The sequence below is a fragment of the Callospermophilus lateralis genome, chromosome 8 (genome assembly GCF_048772815.1).
Source record: "Callospermophilus lateralis isolate mCalLat2 chromosome 8, mCalLat2.hap1, whole genome shotgun sequence".
NCBI lineage: Eukaryota > Metazoa > Chordata > Mammalia > Rodentia > Sciuridae > Callospermophilus > Callospermophilus lateralis.
The window spans coordinates 121165204-121187405 of record NC_135312.1 but is presented as its reverse complement, the minus strand read 5'-3'; the positions used below and the strand labels follow the sequence as shown (position 1 = coordinate 121187405).

The window sequence follows — 22202 nt, the reverse complement described above, 5'->3', positions numbered from 1 at the left end:
GTTTTAATTTAAGAAAATGAATTTATGCTAATAGCTTCTTTTTAGCTTTTTTTAAAATTTTATTATGTAATTTTTTTATTTATATATGACAGCAGAATGCATTATAATTCTTATTACATATATAGAGCACAACTTTTCATATCTCTGGTTGTATACATAGTATATTCACACCAATTTGTGTCTTCATACATGTACTTTGGATAGTAATGATCATCACATTCCACCATCATTAATTACCCCATGCCCCATCCCTTTCCCTCCAACCCCTCTGCCCTATTCTTTTTAGCTTTTTAAAGATACTTTTGTGAAAAAAAAAAATGCTTGTGTATATATTTATAGAGATATATTGCATTATATTTTATTCTCCTTCAGTTTCAGGAGACAAGTATTATCTTTAAATCTAAACGGGTGCAATTCATTAATGAAAAAATTACAGCATCTTTTTGCCTTTTTGGCTCATACACAGGTGAGTGTATGTGTGTATAGTAGTATATGCTAACTGTGATGATAATATTCTTTGAACTTCACATATGCCAAACCTTTTTAACTGAAGCAAAACTAAAATATCTAAATATCAGAATATGCCAAGTTTTTATCCCCATTCCCTCCACTTCCCATTTTTATTGGTAAATATTATAGAGACCTACTGTTCTAAGAACTATTATACGTAAAATCCAGTTTCCTTTCAAATAAAGAATCTATCATGAAGAAATCATTTTAAATGCATTTTTAATAGCTTACAGATACTAAATTAATGGATTTGCATAGAAATGAGCAACTAAAGTAATTGTGTGGTGCCAGACTTTTTTACCCCTCCCTTTTCTTATATATATCCTTCATTATGACTTAAGATTTTTGTAGAACTGTTTGTGTTGAGTTCTAAAGCTTAAAATTTATCATGATCTTTTATGTATATAGATTAATTCAAGGAAATGAATTTATGCTAATAGAAAAAGGTCATATATAGTAAATATTCAACAGAATATTTTTGGAGAGATACAATACATAGTCTATGATAAGCAAAGGGAATCCTATGTTCAGTGAACTTATTGCTTAGGTTTTGAACATACACAGACAAATGATATATATTACTTTAATGTATTATTTTCTGGTTTTCCTCTGATTGCTATTGACTCACAGAAATCTTAAAGAGTAGTTGGTAATTAGAGCCAGAAGAAAAAAAAGATTCACAATTGATGGGATTAAGTTGTTTCCCATCTACAAACTGAGAAATGTCTCAAGTCTAACTTCTTACATGAAAATGATTGAAACAGGATTGACAGAATAATGATGGCCTATGAGTACTGATGTTCTCAGAGAGATCATTTTATTAGTCTTCATCTGAGAGAAATATGCCAACAAATTAAATTTAACATATCAGGACCAAGAGAAATGAAAACTCTTTCTTCTCTCCTCTTTGTTTTCCTAGTGATTTTTTTTTCTGTACTTGATTTATCGTTAGTCTGCATTTACTATATCATAGATATATATGTATATGTGTACATATGTATATTTATATAGATATATGTATACTATATTAACTTACTAAATCAGAGCTACTAAGAAAAAACTCTAGGAGGTTCCCCATTCCCAAGAAAAGAAGAAAGAAACTAACGAGAGATCCTAATTAAAGTTCTATCACAGTTGAGACCTTCTTGATTGGGTAGCAGACTGGCAAGGATTATTTTAGGTAGATAGATTTCCCTAAATAATTAAAGTTTTTTTCTTATAAATAATAAAGCTAACATTTACTGAGCATTTAAATTTTATAGCCCTGTGGTAAGTCATTTATCTCTTAATCCTCAAAACCAATCTATCAGTATATCCCCAGTTTGCTGGAAAAAAAAGTTTAAGTTATCTGCTCAGGGTCATGCAAACAAAGTAGCAGGATTAGGATATGAATTAAATAGCTCTGAAATTTATGCTGAATCAGTATGCCAAACTCCCTTCTTGCAAAATGCTATAAACACCCCTAATTTGAATAAAATTTTCTTTAACTGAGGAGGATTTCATTATTATATACCAAATATATTCAAAATATCAAGAGAATTTTAGATTTTTCAAGTTATAATCATATTTTTCATACACCTATTCAGCTTTTTTGTGTGTGTGTACGTGGAAAAGTCCAGTATTTGAACCTAGATTAATTTAATCCAGAGTCTAAGATCAACTACTAGATTGAACTGCCTATCTGAACTTTTAAAAAGAAAACAAAAGCCAGGGACTTTCCTGTAATCCCAAAGGCTCTGAAGGCTGAGACGGGACAATCTCGAGTTCAAAACGAGCCTCAGCAACTTACTGAGGCACTTAGCAACTCAGCGAGACCCTGTTTCTAAAAAAGGTGCTAGGGATGTGGCTTAGTGGTAAGTTTCCCTGGGTTGGATCTCTGCTATACCACACTCTTTAAAAGAAAAAACAAAACAAAACTAGCAAGGTCCCTAACCAGTGTGTTCACATTCTGTACATTTAAGACATGTACCCAAGCAAGGAAATTTTCAACTAAAGCAGGTAGTTGCCTGGCTCTGTAGACCATTCACCATATTATTTTGTCCACAATATATATTCATTATGCTTTCATTTAAAAAAAAAATTAGGGACTCAAACACAGTTATCATAGAGAGGTAATAGTATTTCAAGAGTTAGAGAAACCTGGGTTCTAATGTAATCCCTCTACTCACTTAGTTGTATGACCCTGGACAAGCCCCATAGTTTCTGAAGTCTCTGTTCTTTACAGAGTGAGAAGGTGGGACTAAAGATTGCCTACATTTATTTCTAATTAGTTTTATATGCTTTCAGGTTGCTCCATGTTTCTGGCTTTTTTAGAAAAGGCCGAGTGCAATGTAATTTTAAATAATCTTTATTAAACATTAGATATTAAGATTTCAGTTACTTTTGGTTCATGCTATAATACTTCCTTGTATTTTCTGTGCTGCTATCTAAAGAGGGAAGCATATGCACCTCGGATATTCTTTGAGGCTTCCAGACCTCCATGGTTTACTCCCAGATCACAGCAAGACTGTTCTGAATACCTCAGGTTTCTGCTTGACAGGTAAAAAGTATTTTTAAAATATAACTTGAATGTGTCTTCTCATAACAGTTTCTTTCTATTTAATATTGTTTTTACTTTTGAAAACATTTCAGGTACTTATCTAGCATTTATTGTATACTTTTTAAGTTTACTTTTGTTTTTAATTTGGTTTTGTTTCCCACCCCCCCTGGATTTTTGTACTTCAGATCAGCTGTTATCAAAATGTAATATGAGTTATTATTAAAATAATATAAATGGGTTGCTTGGTTATTTTTAAGAATATAAAGGGGTGCTAGCACCACAAAGTTTAAGAGCCATTCCTTTAGACCATTTATAATTGTAAGCATAGGGTACATTTTACTGTATCCTTACCACTGAATGAACAAAACTTACAATCTTCTTGGGTCTCCTTGTCTTTGCTCCCTTCTGTCGTATGAATGACAAAGTTAGTTGGTCTTAACCTGTGCAACCTCCCTTTCTTTCAGCTAAGGATATATTAGTGGTTTCTTTGTGCCGAACATCTCTGAGATCTCAAGCAGACAAAAATATATGAGACAATAAGGGACATATATACCTAATTGTAATATAATATATGCTATAAAATAGCCTTATGAAGAAAGTATAATGAGAATATAGAGTAGTAATTACCCCTTAACTTTTCTTCTAGATTCTGTAACTATTCAGTATTCTTCTTGATTAGAAGAAGAGAAACTTGGTTTTTATATTGATTAAAAATAATTTATATTTTAAGCCACCAATATTGTTAAATAGAAATGATATTTTAACATAAGTAAAGTAGTGATATACTGATATATTCTCCCTCAGGCTCCATGAAGAAGAGAAGATCTTGAAAGTTCAATCCTCATACAAGTCTTCTGAAAGTCTGGGGTACAGTGAAACTTCTTTACAGGAAGTAGCCAGTAAGGCAGCTGTACTGACAGAGACCCCTTGCACAAGTGACAGTGAGAAGACTTTAATAGAAAAAATGTTTGGAGGAAAATTACAGACTCACATATGTTGCTTGAACTGCAGGAGTACCTCACAAAAAGTGGAAGCCTTCACGGATCTTTCACTGGCCTTTTGTCCTTCCCCTGCTATGGAAGACTTGTCTTTCCAAGATCCAGCATCATTATCCAATACACAAGATGGCAGCTTAATGCAAGCCAGTGTATCTGGTCCTTCAGAAGAACCAGTAGTTTATAATCCAGCAACAGCTGCCTTTGTCTGTGATTCAGTTATGAATGAAAGAACAATAGGTGGTCCTCCTGATGGGTTTCACTATACTGAAAACAGTTCTGTCCCTAATGAATCTCCCAAGATTCTTATCAATAAAGATGTACCTCAGAAACCAGGAGGTGAGACCACACCTTCAGTAACTGACTTACTAAATTATTTTTTGGCTCCAGAGATTCTTACTGGTGACAACCAATATTATTGTGAAAACTGTGCCTCTCTGCAGAATGCTGAGAAAACTATGCAAATCACGGAGGAACCCGAATACCTTATTCTTACTCTCCTGAGATTTTCTTATGATCAGAAGTATCATGTGAGAAGAAAAATTTTAGACAATGTGTCACTGCCACTGGTTTTGGAGTTGCCAGTTAAAAGAACTACTTCTTTCTCTTCATTGTCAGAAAGTTGGTCTGTAGATGTTGATTTCACTGATATTGGTGAGAACCTAGCTAAAAAATTAAAGCCTTCTGGAACTGAAGAAGCTTTCTGTCCAAAGTTGATCCCCTACCTATTAAGTTCTGTTGTGGTGCACTCTGGTATATCCTCTGAAAGTGGGCATTACTATTCTTATGCCAGAAACATCACAGGTGCAGAGTCTTCATACCAGATGTGCCACCAGCCTGAAAATCTCACATTAGCACCCTCCCAGAATCATATACTAAGCAGAGATAGTCCCAGTGCAATTATTGAACAGGATTTGGAAAGTAAGGAAATGTCAAAAGAATGGTTTTTATTTAATGACAGCAGAGTGACATTCACTTCATTTCAGTCAGTCCAGAAAATTACAAGTAGGTTTCCAAAAGATACTGCATATGTGCTTCTGTATAAAAAACAGAACACCACTCATGGTTTAAGTGGTAACAATCCAACCAGTGGACTCTGGGTAAATGGAGACCCACCTCTTCAGAAGGAACTTATGGATGCTATAACAAAGGACAATAAACTATATTTACAGGTAAGTTGAAAATATCTTTATTATTTGTGGAAAATATTACACAATTGATAGGTGGTTAATTGAGTGGCCAGATTTTGAAATCCAACTTGACTTACACATTTTCAAGAAATTCTGAAACTTGATTCTGGATTTATATATAAAATGAGCTCAACCTATATAATTCAATTATTATACTTTCTAATATTGGGAAGTAGTTGTGAAAAGTGACAATTAGATTCAACATAGAAGACCTATTTTGTTTTTATTTATGAAAGCTCTATTTTTAGTTAGAAAAGATGATTATAAAATCATGCCATACAGAAACCCTTTTCCCTTCATTCCCCCCTCGGGAAATGACTGGTAAATTTGGTGTTCATTCCTGCAAGTTCTTTGTGTAAATATTTTAAGGTCTGTGAATTGACATTCACGATGGACAAAATAAAGGATATTAAAAAGGAGAAAATATATAAAGAAAGGGTGTTTGTATTTTTGAGTATCTGGGCAATAAAATCAATGAGATAAAAGCACAGTTAGTAAATAAAAGCCATGGCATAACTGCTTCAAATGAGATAAATTTGCTTATTTTAATATATTTTTTTCAAGGAGTATTTTATTTACTTTAAAGTTAGTAATGGTCATGTTGCAAGTGTTTTTCTTTGAAACCTTCCAACTTTCGGTTAAAAAAAAAAAAAAAAGACCAGTAGCAAATTATAAGTGAAATTGTAGAAAAGGAAATTATAGGTGTAGTAACTGGGTAGTTCAAATTATTTTATGAGTTTAAATTAGTAAATTTCTAAAACTTTTGTGTTTGAAAGTCACCAAACTAAAAGATACAAGCAGAATAAAAGAAGAAATGGGCATTATAGTACTGATTTTTAGAGGTAAATTTTCTCAAGAGCTTTCAAATTTCCTGCATTATAAAATACCCAAATAATGACACATTTTTAAAGGATGACAGCAATGTTCTGAAGTGACACGTAAATAATTAACTTTACAGAAAAAAAATAGAAATTCAGAATGTTTGTTAGAATTGATTCACTACCAAAGACTAACACCAGTTAAGTGGTATATTATCTAGATAATAGAAATAGAATGTATTCACTCATATTCTTCTTGTTACATGTAAGCACTAGTTATTAATTATCATGATTCTTAAAGATTAGAGAAGTAGAGCAGAGAATTAAGTTGAAATAGAAAATTTCTACAAAGTATAGACAAATAAGGCCCAGGGCGATCCTGACTTTTGGAAATATGCAGAAGGTTATTTACATACCAGTGATTGGGCAGAATATTATATTTATCAAATATTTGGAAAGACAAGGAACTACTCTAATTTCTGTAATTAGAGTGTCAAATACTATTACAGCCATAATGACTATCGCATTGCCACCTAGATTTTCCAGTTTAACCATCTTGCTGTCTTCCCCATTACATCCTGATTTAGTGTTTGAGCATGAGCAGCCATTCTTTTTTTTTTTAGAGAGAGAGGGAAAAAAGAATTTTTTAATATTTATTTTTAGTTTTCAGCGGACACAACATCTTTGTTTGTGTGTGGTGCTGAGGATCGAACCTGGGCTGCACGCATGCCAGGCAAGCACGCTACCTCTTGAGCCACATCCCCAGCCCCAAGATTCAAACAGGCCATTCTTTTTATTTTTTTTTTAATATTGTTTTTTACTTATTGATGGGCCTTTATTTATTTTTTTATATATGGTACTGAGGATTGAACCCAGTGCCTCGAACATACTAGGCAAGGGTTCTACCACTGAGCTACAACACCAGCCACCCATTATTTTTTAAGACTCTTATATTAAATAAAGAAAAGGCGTCATGTAGTTTGTGAATAGTTTTTCAGTGTTGTACAATTGTCCTAAACCCCATCTTAAGTCTCAGATTGGTTAGTTGTTTAAAGCAGAAAACGTATTGCCAAATTTTACAGTAAGGTATTTATTTAAGAATATTTAGACTGGCTATTAAAACTTTTCTATCAATGCCTTTTTAAAGCAAATTATAATGATAAACAGTAAACTTTTAAATAAGAACTTAAATATAATGTAGATTGTAATTATTTACTTTCAAATACAGTGGTGTAATTGATGAAGACTTTAATTCTAAAGTTTCTCATACCATCTAACCAAATCATTCTGGTATTTTAAGTTTGTGGTGAGAGGCTATCTTGTTTTTTCCTGTTATGCTGATGAACATATCTAGTACTGACAGTAATGGGAATGTCTGTGGTTGAGATCTTATATACAGCAGTTTTTTAGCTGTCAGTTTTTCAGTTTTGAACACATAGAGTATGTATGTGTATTTTGAGTTTTGCACTTAGTTTTGAGGTATAATTTAAATTTGTGCTTATTTCCTAGCACGTACTTCATATTACAAAGCATTTTGTGCTTTATAATAGATAACTATGTCTAGAATATAGGATGTAAGAAATAGCAATGTACCGATTTATAAAAAGTTGTTGAAACTCAAATAGTAAAAGGATCTTCCTCTTCATATATTTCTTTCCCTTCAATCCAACTTCCACTAGTAGTAGATACTCTGTTGTTTTATTGTCCCAATTACAAAAACTAAGCCTTTGGTTAGGATGCAGTAAGATAAAGACTACGTAAATACCACCATCATTGCAGAGTGGAAATCACCAGCCATCAGGCCCACATTGACCACAGGCAAAGTTTTCTAGCTTTTGCTTGTTTTCTTTGTTTCTTTGAAGGAGGTGGTAGTTTAATTTCTTAATTTTTTTTATCATACATAAAGAAAAGTATATATAATACATATGGTTTAAAGAAAAATAAAAGGGGGGAATTTAGTGTCAACAGTTTTACTTGATGGATAGATCTAAATATACTATAATCTGTCCCAAAGCAACAGTAACGCCTTTCTGTAGCTTCATTTATGGTCTGCTACTGAAATTAGAATTAATTTGAATGCTTGCTATAAATTTGTGATATAAATTATATATGCTATGAGAATTGATTTTAACATTGTACACAATGTCTCTTCTTTATTAAAAGAAATAAAATGAAAGGTATGTTTTCTGCTTTGATTCATAAACTCATCTTCTGAAAACAGAAAACTATACAAAAAAGAAACATTCTGGGGATGCTTTTATGTCTTGAAATATGAATTTTGTAGGTGTTAGAAGCAGTGGGGTTATTAGCTTAAAACAAAGTCTAGGTTAAAAACTATTGTATCTTTTGGAAGCAGAACTTCTGGAACACTGCCTTGCATATTCAAGCTCCTTAGGGAATACATCTATATAAGAAACTATAGTTCCTTAGATATAGAGTTATGGTTTCATTGCTGATTTGAACAGCTTAATATAAAGATAGTGCACTGAGGATTTTGGTTTTTTTATTTTAGTCTTTTTCTGAGGTATGCTTTTCTGTCAAAAAAATACATTTTTTAATAATATAGATTGAATATTTACTATATCATCTGAAAAATGACTATGTGGGAGCTAACAATTATGAATACAGTAAATGACACAGTAGATGAAAACAATGTTTTCAAAAATATTCTACAAATTAAGTTTTAGAGGCCCTTTCAGGTTAATTAGGCCATTAAGGACTTCTTATTCAAAGTTCCTTTTAGCTATAAAAATATGTGATTCATAAAGAGGGATTCATAAAAATTTTAGCTAGAAATTATAAAATAAGATTGCCTTTCCAGATGGCAGAGTCTGGGGGCTTTAAGTTGAAACATGGGATATCATACAGTTGTGGCTAATGTCAGCTGGTTTTCAGAATTCTTCAGGGTGGTTCTGCTGACAAACAAAGGGCTATGCTTGTTAGCAGTGGCTTTTAGACCTTATTGGATCAACTCCATTTGAAGTCAATAGACCTTCTTCCAGAAAATGGGCACATGTCAGTATATTCTGTGTACTATTTAAAGGAGTTTGTGGTTCCATAATTTTAAAATCCAGTTTCACACCTTGCCAAAAGAATTTGACATTATTTACTCACATTATTCCTTTTGAATCCATGCACCAACTAGCATTCTAATATGAAATTATTGATGTTATTGAACACCTAATATGTGCCATAAATGAATAAGACTGATTCCTGATAAAAGTTCTAATGATCTGGTAGGGAAAAGTAATAAGTACTACTATTATAAAGAGATAGACTTCTTTTTACTTATCAGTTGTTTTTGAAATCTGTCTTAGTGTCAAGAAGTAGCCTAAGGGAAGGGTGAGAAAAAATGCAAGGTGTTTCTTTTTAACTTTTACTGTAATCTCTCACTTCCAAAATAGCTCCAGGTGATAAAGTATAGAAAACCCACTGTTAGAATCTTTGAATTCTGTTTTATAGAGAAGAAGAAATTCTTCCTATGAAAGAGTGTTGCAGGGGCTGTAATATTTTCTGTAAAGAAGTTGTATGTCTTAGGAGCTACAGTTTATTATAAAGTGAAATCTTGAAACTTTCTATGTTTTGAGATATGTCATTCTGTGGAGTTACATGAGGATTTTGCTCTCTGCCTTATTTGTTCCAAAGGTGATTATGTACTTCAGTAGGATTTGGTAAGGATTAATGTCAATATTTTTAAAGTAATTGAGATTTGAAAGATGCTTATTAAAGATTAAGGCAGCTTTAGAATATTTGTTTGTGCAATATACCTATTCATGTACTTAGCATTTTATCTTTATAAGAACTATTTTTAATTTTAGGAACAAGAGTTGAATGCTCGAACCCGGGCCCTACAAGCTGCATCTGCTTCCTGTTCATTTCGGCCCAATGGATTTGATGACAATGACCCACCAGGAAGCTGTGGACCAACTGGTGGAGGGGGTGGGGGAGGATTTAATACAGTTGGCAGACTCGTATTTTGATCCCGAGAGTGTCCAAAATGCACTTGGTCACAAAACATCTAATACTATGACTGTTAAAATGTCAGACTGTAACAAATATCATACCTATCTTTTATTTTTCTTTTCATTAGACCCTTGTACTTTAAGAATACACATACAGTGCTTGTTTTTATTTTATTGACAATACATTTATTAACAAAATGCATCATGGGAAAAAAATCTACCTCTTAAGATTCCATTTGCATTATGGTTAGTCATGCTCGACCAAAAATGTTCAGAGGAAACAATGTACCTGGTCCCTAATTAAGCTGCACTAAATTTGGTAGAAGCATTTAAGTGGTCTATCTTGGGTTCTACTGAACAAAAAAATACATAATTCACTTAGCATTCTTTATACAAAAATCAATGCTAGAAGTAAGAAATGTTGTTTTAAAGAAATTCCTTTGTTTCTTGGGTAGTTGCCCAGTTATTAAATTCAAGTCTTTGAAAATACTAGAGATGATCCAGTCTCTAATGAAGGCAATAACTAAATTTATCAAATTATAGTACTTTTCAGGTTTCTGTTTAGTGCTATCTTCAGTATCACTGTATCTGCATTTCAAGTACAGATGTTTTAAAAAAGGATTATTTATACATATTGCTGAATTGATTTTAAGAAAGGTGCATGATCCTGTAGAAGCAATGTTTTTACCTAAAAATTGCTAACTTTGTAGTATTTCTAATTGTTCAAGAATTTTAAACTTATATTTCAGGGAGTATCATCTGTGTATTTTGAAGGAGGTGAGTTCTGTATGTGCCTTGCAGTACTGTAATTCAAAAATAGGAATCTTTGGCTGCAGAAAAGTTTTTTAAAAAATGAAATCTTAGGAAGTAATTTTTGTGCTAACATTACAATTGTAATTTTTTGAAAGGTATTAGATTTTTCCAGAAGCAAATCTGATGGTTCTAAATCAGTAAGTATAATAGTCAATTTTTAACTCTTAGAAAAATTCAAAGGAAGTGAACTTAGTTAAGTGAAAAATCTTTTTTGATTTGTTACTTAATCCTCAAAACATTAAACATTGTTAATGTATCTTTGGAGTTGTATATTTGGAATTTTTGGGGTTTTTTTGAGTTATGTTTTCCACAATTGTTTCTATTTCTTAGTTTCAGATACAATGTGAAAATGCCAGCCCCTACCATCACACATTATGTTTGGCCAGGAAACTGGAAGCATGTCAGTTCTCCTGGGTTTTGATTATATAGTATTCAAGAGTTATCCCAAATATCCTCCTTCCTGAAGGTTTTAACTTATCCATGGTTGTGCATTGTTCTAAAGATTGGTCGCATATTTATTTTGAAAACATTTTAAGGAAATAAGGTTCTTTGGTGATTCGGGGTTTTTCTTTTTTCCCAAGCTCTTGTGGCAGCAGTTAAAAACAACACCTCCTCTTCATTCCACTACTTCCCCACTCCTAACCTGTGTCTAATCACCCAGAAGATTAAGAAAATTGATTAAAACTGGCAATGCTTTACAGAATTAATCAACATTTATCTTCTCTGTAAATGAACAAACCAGAAAGATTTTTATCGTACTTTCCTGTGGCTTCCTTTGACCTAATAGTGATTTTTTTTAGTTACCCTGAGTATCTGAGTTACCCTGTGTGTTCAGTTATCCACTGGCTGCAAAATAATTTATAATCATATTATAGCAGTTTTAGCATTTATTGAAATTAATGAAGTCATTTAATGCTTGAATTAATATTGGGTTAAAATGCTTCTAGAAAATTCTTTATAGTCAATAAGACACAGTTTTATCCTTGAGTATCAAGAATTTCCAGGATTTTTTTTTTTTTTTTTTTTTTTTTTTTGTAGTGCTAGATACTGAATCCAGGGGCTCTCTCTACTATGAGCTATATCCCCAAACATTTTATTTTTTCTTTTGAGATAGAGTCTCACTAATTTATGAGGCTATCCTCAAATTGGCGAGCCTCCTGCCTCAGCCTCTTTGGTAGCTGTGTACACAGGTGTGTACCACTGTGCCTAGCTCAATGATTTTTATGTATTAAGATAATATGTATTGAATTTTCAAAATGATAAAGATTAAATTCTAGCAATATAGTAATACTGAGTTGATTTCAAAGAGTAAAAATACAGTAATACTCTGGACACAAAGGTACACACCTATAATCCCATTGACTTCAGAGGCTGAGGCAGGAGGATCACAATTTCAAAGCCATCTTTAGTAATAGCGAGGCACGAAGCAACTCAGTGAGGCTTTGTCTCTAATAAAATACAAAATAGGGCTGGGGATATGGCTCAGTGGTCAAGTGCCCCTGAGTTCAATCCCCAGTACCCAAAAAAGTAAGAAAGAACATATTAGGCTTCACTACAAACAAAAATAAAAGGCTGGAAATTTGAGTTTCTTATCCTCAAAGATGTTTGTTGACACATTGAGAAAAGTATTATTTTTTTTCCAGAGAGATATTCTAAGAAGGAAATACTTCTGATGTTGTCTCATAGGCCCGAATAACCTGTTCACTAGCAGGTGCTCCTGTAGCTCTGACTTAGGACAGATCATGTTGGAGGATTCTAGCTCATCCCCCATTCAAGCATTATCCCTCTGTGTCAGCTGAATAATCAGGGAAGCTAAAGGACTAGAGAGCCATGACTTTTGTCTCCGTACTTTAAGATACCGGTAGAATCCTTTGGATGTAGAAATATAAATTCCTCATGATGTCTAGAGTATCCTTGTGAAGGTTCAAACAGCCTATTAACTCACATCTGGGGAGAAGAAAAATATTGCAAAACTAAATCTCTTCTTTTTATGATAATGCCATCTACAAAAGTTGTCATCTTTTTATGTGCTACCTCTTCAGTGCCGTGCTGTTATAAGTGAGATTGGATGTTTATTCTGTGCCTAGCATAGTTTAAGGAAAAAAATTTGCATAGTCTGTCCAGTTAGTGAAAATCATCATTTTGATGTTTTAGACTTTGTTTCCAAATTTGTACATTATATAATATACTCTATATAAAGAATGCTTTTTCAATGAATATTTCAGAGGAAACACTACTGTGTATTTATATATTATCTTATAAGAATGCTATACCTTATATATCCTTTCACAATCTGTGTTTTTTTCGTATAGAGTTTAGGTTTCTAAAACTAAATATTCCTGAGATGGAGGGTAATTTATTTACATTTTATAAACTTATTAGGAAATGTGAACTCTTTATTATTAATATCTCAGTGATATCATTTGGAGGAGTAAGGCTAAATCTTGGATAATATAATCCAGTAACTAAAAAGCTTAAATGCAAAATCAATGGAGTAAAGTATCTCAAGAAAGTTTTTGAAATATTTCTAATCTACAAGGTGTTCCAAATATTCTTAAGTATTTACCAAACTGTCATATGTCTTCAGTGTTGGCCTTATTTTTTTTTTAACTAAGTTAATTTTTGTACAGAGTCCTTTTTTTGAAAATGAACCTCACAATGAATGAGGGATTAAAAAAAAAAAGTACTTGGAAAAAAAAAAAACTGCAACTTTTCCATATGAAAAGGATTCTATAGAAATAATTTCCAAGAAAGGAGAATCAAAAATTTTATAAGATCAACAATCTGAGTTTCAGAAATTCAAAAAGATTTGTTATATAAAACCTTTGGCCCCGATGTTACATAACTCATGTGGATTTAACATTAAAAATAGAATCTAAGAAGTCAGCCAAGTGTATTGCCAGCTCTCTCAGTGTCTGTTATGGCCTGCAGTTGTTTTTCTCTTAATAGATATGTTTTGATGTTTTGCTTTCTGTGCTAGACAGACAGACACACACACACATACACACACACACACGCACACACCTTAATTTCAGAAGAATGAAAAGATTAACCTTCCCAGATTAAATAGCAATTTTAAACCTTGCATTCATGTGAAAATTACTTGGAGAACTTGGAAAAAATAATACTATGTTCAGGCCTCATCCCAGACCAGTTAAATTATGTGGGGACCAGGCATCCTCATTTTTAAAGTTCCTCTTGCAATTTAAATTTGAAATCTGGCTTAAAAATTTCTGCTCGAAAAGAAATTCTTTTCCTAGGATTTTTATCTTAGGGGACTAATAGTATATGTTAATATTCTACCATGTTCTGTACACTGGCAGGTATTTATGTCTTTTTAATTTATACTAGCACTAGCCCTGTAAGCTCATTTCACACCTTTCCCTCACCCCTTTATGGATAAAGAAAATAAAGACTCAGATTAGGGAATTTGCTCAACATCATTCAACTAGTGAAAAATCAGAACTAAGATCTTAATCCAAGTCTTTAGGGTTTCTAAGTCAGTGCTTTAGTTTGGAGGAACAGTTACAAGGAGAAAAATGTGAGCAAAGGCTTTAAGCAAATTATATAATAAAGGCTTAAGATAAATATTGTGAAATAAAATTCTTCCAATCTGTCTCACCACATCTTGCACCTCTAACATTATTCCTTTAAAAAAATTATAATCTGCTTTGTTAAAACCTTGATATGGTAATCCAAAGGGTTGGGAAGCATGTTTTACCAGCTCATTTCTGCACCTGTCTATTATCTGCTTACTTAACATCTTATCTGCACCTGTCTATTATCTCCATCCTTTCTGTTCCCCCTCAATCATTTTGGACCTGTGCATCATTTGACTCAGACAACATCATGTAATTGCCATGTTTAGGCCTTTGCATATGCCCATCTCAGTAGAGCATACTGTTCTCCTTATCCTACTTTCTCTGACTAATTCCAGCTCACTGTTTAATATATTCAAGTCTTATTCTAACTCTCTAAAATTAGTCCCCCTTTCATCCTAGGTTGTATCTAATATTTCTCTTTGAAAGGTCCATACTTTTTTAAAAATATTTTTTGTAGTTGCAAATAGATACAATGTCTTTATTTTGTTTATTTATCTTTATGCAGTGCTGAGGATCAAACCCAGAGCCTCACACATGCTAGATAAGTGCTCTACCACTGAGCTACAACCCCAGTCCCAAAAAGTCCATACTTAAAAAAACTAAATTTGCCCGCAAAAACTAATCTTTTACACCCAACAAAGATTAAAAGCAGGCCTTGCAAGGATGGAATTCTGGTTAAATTGTGTAAGTAATGTGACTGCATAGAGAACAAAGTTTAATGGTTTTTAAAAGAATAAACCCATTATATACAAAAGTAAAATTCACAATACCCAGCATCTGAACAAGATTTACCAAACCTTCAAAGGAGGAAGAAAAGGTAATTCATACCAAGGAGAAAAACCAATCAATAGAAACAGCTGCAGAAATTATGGGAAAAGGGGAATGGAATTTGCAAACTAGGAGCTTAAAAGGAATGTCAAAAAAAAAAAAAAAAAACATCAATACAATAGAGAGAGAGAAATGGCAGATCCAAGAGTTCAGCCAACCTCCAGCAGAATAAACAAAACCACACCAAGGCACTCCACTTTTTAATCACTTTAAAATGGTCATAAAGAGAGAAACTCTTAAAAACAACTAGACAAGAAGAATAAGCATAGAACTGAGGTCAACAAATTATACAGCTCAGACCAATCTAGCCTATCTCCTGTTTTTTCATATATTAAGTTTTATTGTAACAGCTTTACCTGTTGGCTTACATATTGTCCATGACTGTTTTCACACTAGTGGCAGAATTGAATAATTGAAATGGCCAGAAAAAGGTCATGTTCCTCGATATAGAGAAATGAAAGACAGTAATCAGAAAGTATGCAAGCTGGAAGACAGTGGAATGACATCTAAAAACATCTAAAAACTTAAGAAAGAAAAGAAAAAAACCTAGTGAATGTTCACTAGATCCAGTAAAAACTTCATTCAAAGTGAAAATGAAATACATTTTGTTAGACAAAAGCTGAGAGAATTATTTTTCTTGAATATTTGCACTATGAGGTTTGTTAAAGAAAAAAATTCTTCAGGCTGAGGGAAAGTGTTACCAGATGGAAACTTGATTCTACACAAAGGAAAAAAGAAGGCTAGAAAATAGACTTGACATAATGGACTCAATTTACAGAACGTCCAGGAAAGAGGGTAACTGAAAAGCTAGAAGCACACACTGTGTCCACCAGCAACGATTTCCATCTCCTGCGGCTTCTACCATACAGGCTGACAGACATGAGACTCCCAAGAAAAGAAGTATAAACATGGATAAAAGAGTTGGCAAACTACAGACTGAGCGAGTCACCTACTTCTATTTTTAAAATCCAAAATAATGAACAAAAGTATTTAACTTATACATAAACTCAGTAGAATTAATCAATTCAGTAACTTCCCTAACACAAAGTCAATATGCAAAATTAAAGGGTAACTCTGTATACCAAGGGCAAGTATTAATTTAAAAACAACACAAAAATCTGTTTTGTATAAATCTAGAAGTTCGATGTTTTAGGGAAAAATCATGCACAAGACCTCCACACACAAAATATTTATTTAGAAAATTAAAGAAGACTTGGAAGTTTTCATATTATAAATGCTAATTTTCCCTCAAACTGATCTACATAATCAATGCAATCTCAATCTTGGAATTCTTGTTTGTGTTAATTCAGCTGATTCTAAAATGAAAAATTACAAAAAATATAAGACTCTTGGAAAGAAAGGTAGGATGACTTTTTTTTAAACAGGATAGTAAGTGCTATTACACAGCTAAGATAGTAAAGAGAGAGTGGGCTTCTTATTCTATTTTAAAAAGATAATCCAGAAGTAAACCTATACTTACATGCATTCGTGATTTATAACAAAAATTAGGTGACCACCTATCCTAGTTCATTAGAGACAGGCTGTTCATAAGACACAGAACTTTCAGAGCTAAGAACAAAAATCCTAGGCAAGTTGCAGTAAATTGGTCACCCTAGACATCAAACACTGTACAAACATTAGAGCACTGTAAAAATGATAATTTTTGTTAAATATTAATGAGGCAATTAAATAATCATGTAAAAGAAAAGAAAATTATCCCTTTACGCATTATACAAAATATATTCTTGTGGATTGTAAATCTATGCATTTCTAAAATATCACCTATTAGAATATCTTCAAAATCTAGGCGAATGGAAAGGTTTATTGCTAAATAAGACCCAAAAAGCCTTGGTCATTCTGAGTGCAGTAATACATGCCTGTAATCCCAGTAATGTGGAAGGCTGAGGCAGAAGGACTGCAAATTTGAGGCCAGCCTCAGCAATTTAGGGAGACCCTGTCTCAAAAAGGTCTGGGGATGTAGTGTAGTGGTAAAGCACCCCTGGGTTCAATCCCTAGTGTCAGAAATTTAAAATAAAGCCTTAATCATGAAAGAAAACAATGATAAAAAGGATAACATTAAAATGGAAACTTCTGTTCATCAAAGACACCATTGAGGATGAAAAAAGCCATGAATGGAACATAATTGTAGATTATATGAATATATATATATATATATATATATATATATATATATATATATATATATATATATAACAGCTATAAATCAAAATTTTAAAAAATATTTTTTAGTTATAGGTAGACACAATATTTTTATACGGTGCTGAGGATCAAACTCTGGGCCTCACACATACTAAGTGAGTACTCTGCCTATGAGCCACAACACTAGCCCCCCCATATATCAAATTTTAAAAGATAATTTGTTGTAAAATGGGCAAAAGAGTTGAGAAGGCACTTCAAAAACAAATTTCTAATAAACATCAAAAAAGTGCTGAACTTCATTAATAATCAAGACACAAAACCACAATGATAAGCCATTAAATGCTAATAGAATAAAAAAAAATTAAACAAATGTTGATGAAAATGGAAAATGTAAACTCTAATAGATACCTACATATGGGAGTAAAAAATCATATGATTACTTTGGAAAACCAGCAGTATCTTCTAAAGTGATATATATATATATATATATATATATATATATATATATATATATAACTTTTTATATATATATTCTGTTATCCAGCCACTCCACGACTAGAGATAGATCCAACAAAACATGCACAAAATACATTTTTAAATATTTAAAACAACAGTATTCATAATGGCCTAAGGCTTGAAATAATCAAAATGTCCATGAAGACTAGTTAGATAAACTGTGAGTATTCATATATTAAATTTCTGAACAGCTGTGAAAACAAATGAGCCATATATGAATTCTGAAAGAGGAACTTATAATAATATTGATGACTTCCCCATTATTAAGGCAACAGACCAATAAAATTACTTTTTAATACTGCTGCTGTTGACAACTTATTAGCCAATCTGTCTACCATATAATAAAGGAAATAATTCATAACATCTGCTCAAGCGTATTAGAACATCTTGACTTCTTTTTAAGTTTATTTTTACTTCTTCATCTTGGGTTATACTCTGTCCTCCACTTCCTACCACTGAGCCTCGTTTCTTGAAGCAGACAATAACAAAGGTGAATATTTTTCAGGATGTCTGTCTTGTGATTTGTATGATCTCTATATCAAAATCACAACATTCCAGAACAGAACACCAGACCTGCTGCTATGTCATTTCTCCAAGATGGTCTATACTTGGCTAAGTCCAAGCAGATGTTGGACTATCCATGCTATATTTTTGACAGTTCATATTTCCAGAGAACTTCATCCTCAGGTGTGAAAGACAAGCTTGGCCTTAATTTGGTTCTGTCTCAAACCATGGTCCAGAGTTCATGAGAAAAATATTGAAATCTAGGCTCAGAATTTGGAAAACTAGTTTGTAGCTGAAATTGATGGTATACCTCTGTAGGTCTCTGCTGAATAATTTCTTTCCCTGGATAATTTATATCCTTTTGGCTTTTAGTAATAGAAGTAATGTGGCATAAACATTATTTGCCAATATTTTGACAAAAGTTTATAACTTTACTCACCCATGGCTAAAATGAACACAAAATAACTACAACAATAGCACTAATTTGCCTCTCAGTCTTCACTGGCTTCCCCTAAATCCAGCAAAATAGTAACAGAAAACATTCCAAGCAAAGTTAAGAATCTTGTCTTGGGAAGTGACAACCCCAAATATTCTATTTTGTCTTCAGTGAGGATACTGGCTGCCAATAAACAGGTCAGCAATTGTCTGGAACAGTTATTGAATATTCCACAATTCCTTATCAGAACATAAAGAAGTAGGGCACCATGGTTAGGTATTAGAGACAAAATAATAGGCTGGCTGCCATCTGGCAAATAAATTATCTTCCCAGATCTACTACTGATTGACAGTAAAGACTTTAAATACTCCCTATCTTCCCTTTCCAGGAGAATCAGTATCAGTTAACCACTGGAGTACTGGTTTTGAATAAAGAACAATAAGCAAGTCATCGTGTTTTTTATAAAAAGCATCTTCATTAACAACATGTATGAACACAGTTGACAAGAGTTTGGTGACGACCTCCCAAGGCTCCGTTAGTTAATGACTTACTACTCTCCGCAGAAATTCAACAGAGCTGTTAAACAAAGAGCCATGTGTGTTACTCTTTCATTTTCTGACCCTAATCAATCACCTTTAAGAGATCATTTATGTGTGGTGTGTGTGTGTGTGTGTGGTTGGTGTGTTGCTGGGGATGGAACCCAGGGCCTCATGTATGCTAGGCAAGCACTCTATCACTGAGCTACACCCCAGCCCCATTTACTATAAGACTCAAAATCACTCTAAGGGGAGTCGCCATTCCCAATGCACACAGCATAATTGAGCTGGGAGAAATAAGTAAGCTGGTCAAAGCTAAACAATTACTCTGAGAGCTGGCAACCAAAAAAAATAATAATGAAAAATCTTGAGGATCATACAAATACATGGGATCTTCGAGAAAACCAGTCTGCCATACTTGCCTCGCCTACTCCTTATATACCTCCAAGTAAAAAACAAACAAAAAAATGTAGAACTACCAATATCTTTTGCACAGACACATGGCTGACTCCTCAGATGACCTCTCTTCTGTGTCTTCTCTGTACTTCTTTTTTGCATCATCCTTTTCTCCTGAGGCAGCATTATAGCCATTATAGAAATTTAGCTTAACAAAAACACCAAGTGTGGATTCTGTCCTCTTATATATTTCTAATGATGACTCTCCTGCTGAATACAATCGTTGAAAGCACACGTCCAAGATCAACCATCTATGAAACCACATGCACTAGAGACTCCAGAGTCAGCTGCAGGGGATGCCATTATGGCAAGACAGCTGCACACAACGGAAAAACAACAGACTTCTTATTAGGACTTCTTAATAGCACCTGGATGCTTCATCTTGCTTATCAACTTGATTAGATCAAGAGATTCCTTGAAAATGGACATACTTCTGGGTGTGTCTGTGAGAGTGTTTCCAGAGACAACTGGCACGTGAATGAGAGAAGAGTGGAAGACCTGACCTGAATAGAAATGGCACCATCCCATAAGCTAGGGACCCAAACCGGACAAAAAACAAAATTAAGGGGAAGCTGGCCTTATGTGCAAGGTAGACTTTTCACGTGGGTGGGGTTTTGTTGTTGTTGCTGCTGCTGTCTTAATCCTTGGATATCAGACTGCAGATTCTTCAGCCTTTGAAAGCAGACTTCCACTAACTACTCTCTGGGGGTCCAGGTCTCAGACTGGAACTGCTTGAGGCTTCCAGATTTCTTGAACTAAGCCATTTCTAGTTTCCCCTGGCTCTGCAGTTGATTGATGGCCACTGTGGGACCATCAAGCCTCTACTCATGCTAGTGAATTTAGTACAGCCCCTCTTATAATTATGTATACATTCCACTGTTCTTTTCCTCTGAAGAACCATAATACCCTTCCACTAGGCAGTATGCACAGGAGAGAGGTGTCCTTAGCAAGATAATGTACTTAGGCAAATCAGAATCATGAAGCAAAATATTAGGGTTCTTCCAAAAAATGTTTTGAGCCCAAATTGTGCTCTTAGCAGGAAGTTTTCCCAGAAGCTGATGATAACCTTGTGATTTTTAAAAATTCATTCAGTATTATTTTAAATTTTGAAAAGAAAACCCTTGAATGGGATCTGTATCTGATCTAATAGTTTGTGATTCCCAAAGTGAGTTGCAGATAATTGAAGAAATGTCTGTTAGAATTTGTGAGGCTATTATGTCCCTTAACTGACAGAATAAGACAATGTATGAAAATTTCAATTTTTGGAGAGGTGGAAGGTTTTTGAGGGAAAGTATTTGGTTCATTTGTGCCTTAATGTATTTAACTAAAAAGCAGAGTCAGAAACCATAGCAAGCAGGGTGTGGTGGCACACACCTGAAATCCCAGAGCCTTGGGAGGCTGAGGCAAGAGGATCACAAGTTCAAAGCCAATCTAAGCAACTTTGCAAGGCCCTAAGCAACTTAGTGAGATCCCTGTCTCAAAATAAAACACAAAAGGGCTTGGGATGTGTCTTAGTGGTTAAGCTCCCCTGGGTTCAGTCCCCAGTGGGGGTGGGGGGTGGAGGGGAACATAGGGAAAAAATATTTTCTTTATAGATTTTAGTTATATTGCACTTCCTGTGGATTCTTTCTGGCATTTATTTAATTTGTGGATTCTTGATCTTTAGAATATGTTTGTATAATCTCTCTTTAATTTGGTTGGCTGATGGGCTCATGAATTTTCAGAGTAGGTTCATCTATTGTAAGTATAACCTGGTAAGAAATCCACCAGGTTTTTGTCATGGAAAGAGATGACTGAGACAAGGTGGGGTCTAAGACCAGCTTGGATTTGACTTGTCCTTGAGGATGGAGTAATCAGGGTTTATTAGGAACTAATTGAACTGTTGAAAATAAAGACAATGGAGATGTTAAAGGGAAGGGGGATAAAGGGGGAGGGGAGAAGGTCACAGAGAAAGATAGCAGGCTTGAGGACAGTTGCTGGGATTTTACAATTTTATTTCATACTTAAAGGTATAGTTTAGAAATGGGAATTGGGAGGCTGAAGCAGGAGAATTGCAAGTTAGAGGCCAGCCTCCACAATTTAATGAGACCTTATCTCAAAATTAAAAAGGGCTGGTAATGTGGCTTACCAGTAGAACCCCTGGATTCAATCCCCAGTATTGGAGGGGAGTGGGGAAGGGGTTGTGATCCCAACTATCCAGGAGGCTGAGGCAGGAAGATTGCAAATTCAACACTAGACTAGGCAACTTAGTGAGACCCTGTCTCAAAATTAAAAAGGTCTAGAGATATACCTCAGTGGTAGAGTGCCCTTTGATTGAATCCCCAGTCCCTGAAGGGA

The 22202-nt window shown here is 33.8% G+C and overlaps 1 protein-coding gene across 1 annotated transcript in view; it reads left to right on the top strand.

Annotated features, from left to right (window-relative positions):
• Usp38 (ubiquitin specific peptidase 38) overlaps positions 1 to 13429 on the top strand; it is a 34299-nt gene extending 20870 nt beyond the window's left edge. The window contains exons 7-10 of the mRNA XM_076864767.2: positions 373 to 466; positions 2943 to 3049; positions 3854 to 5216; positions 9871 to 13429. Coding sequence (XP_076720882.2) covers positions 373 to 466; positions 2943 to 3049; positions 3854 to 5216; positions 9871 to 10032 — 1726 coding nt within the window. The 3' untranslated portion in view covers positions 10033 to 13429. The remainder of the gene's footprint in view (positions 1 to 372; positions 467 to 2942; positions 3050 to 3853; positions 5217 to 9870) is intronic.
• The last annotated feature ends 8773 nt before the right edge of the window (positions 13430 to 22202 follow it).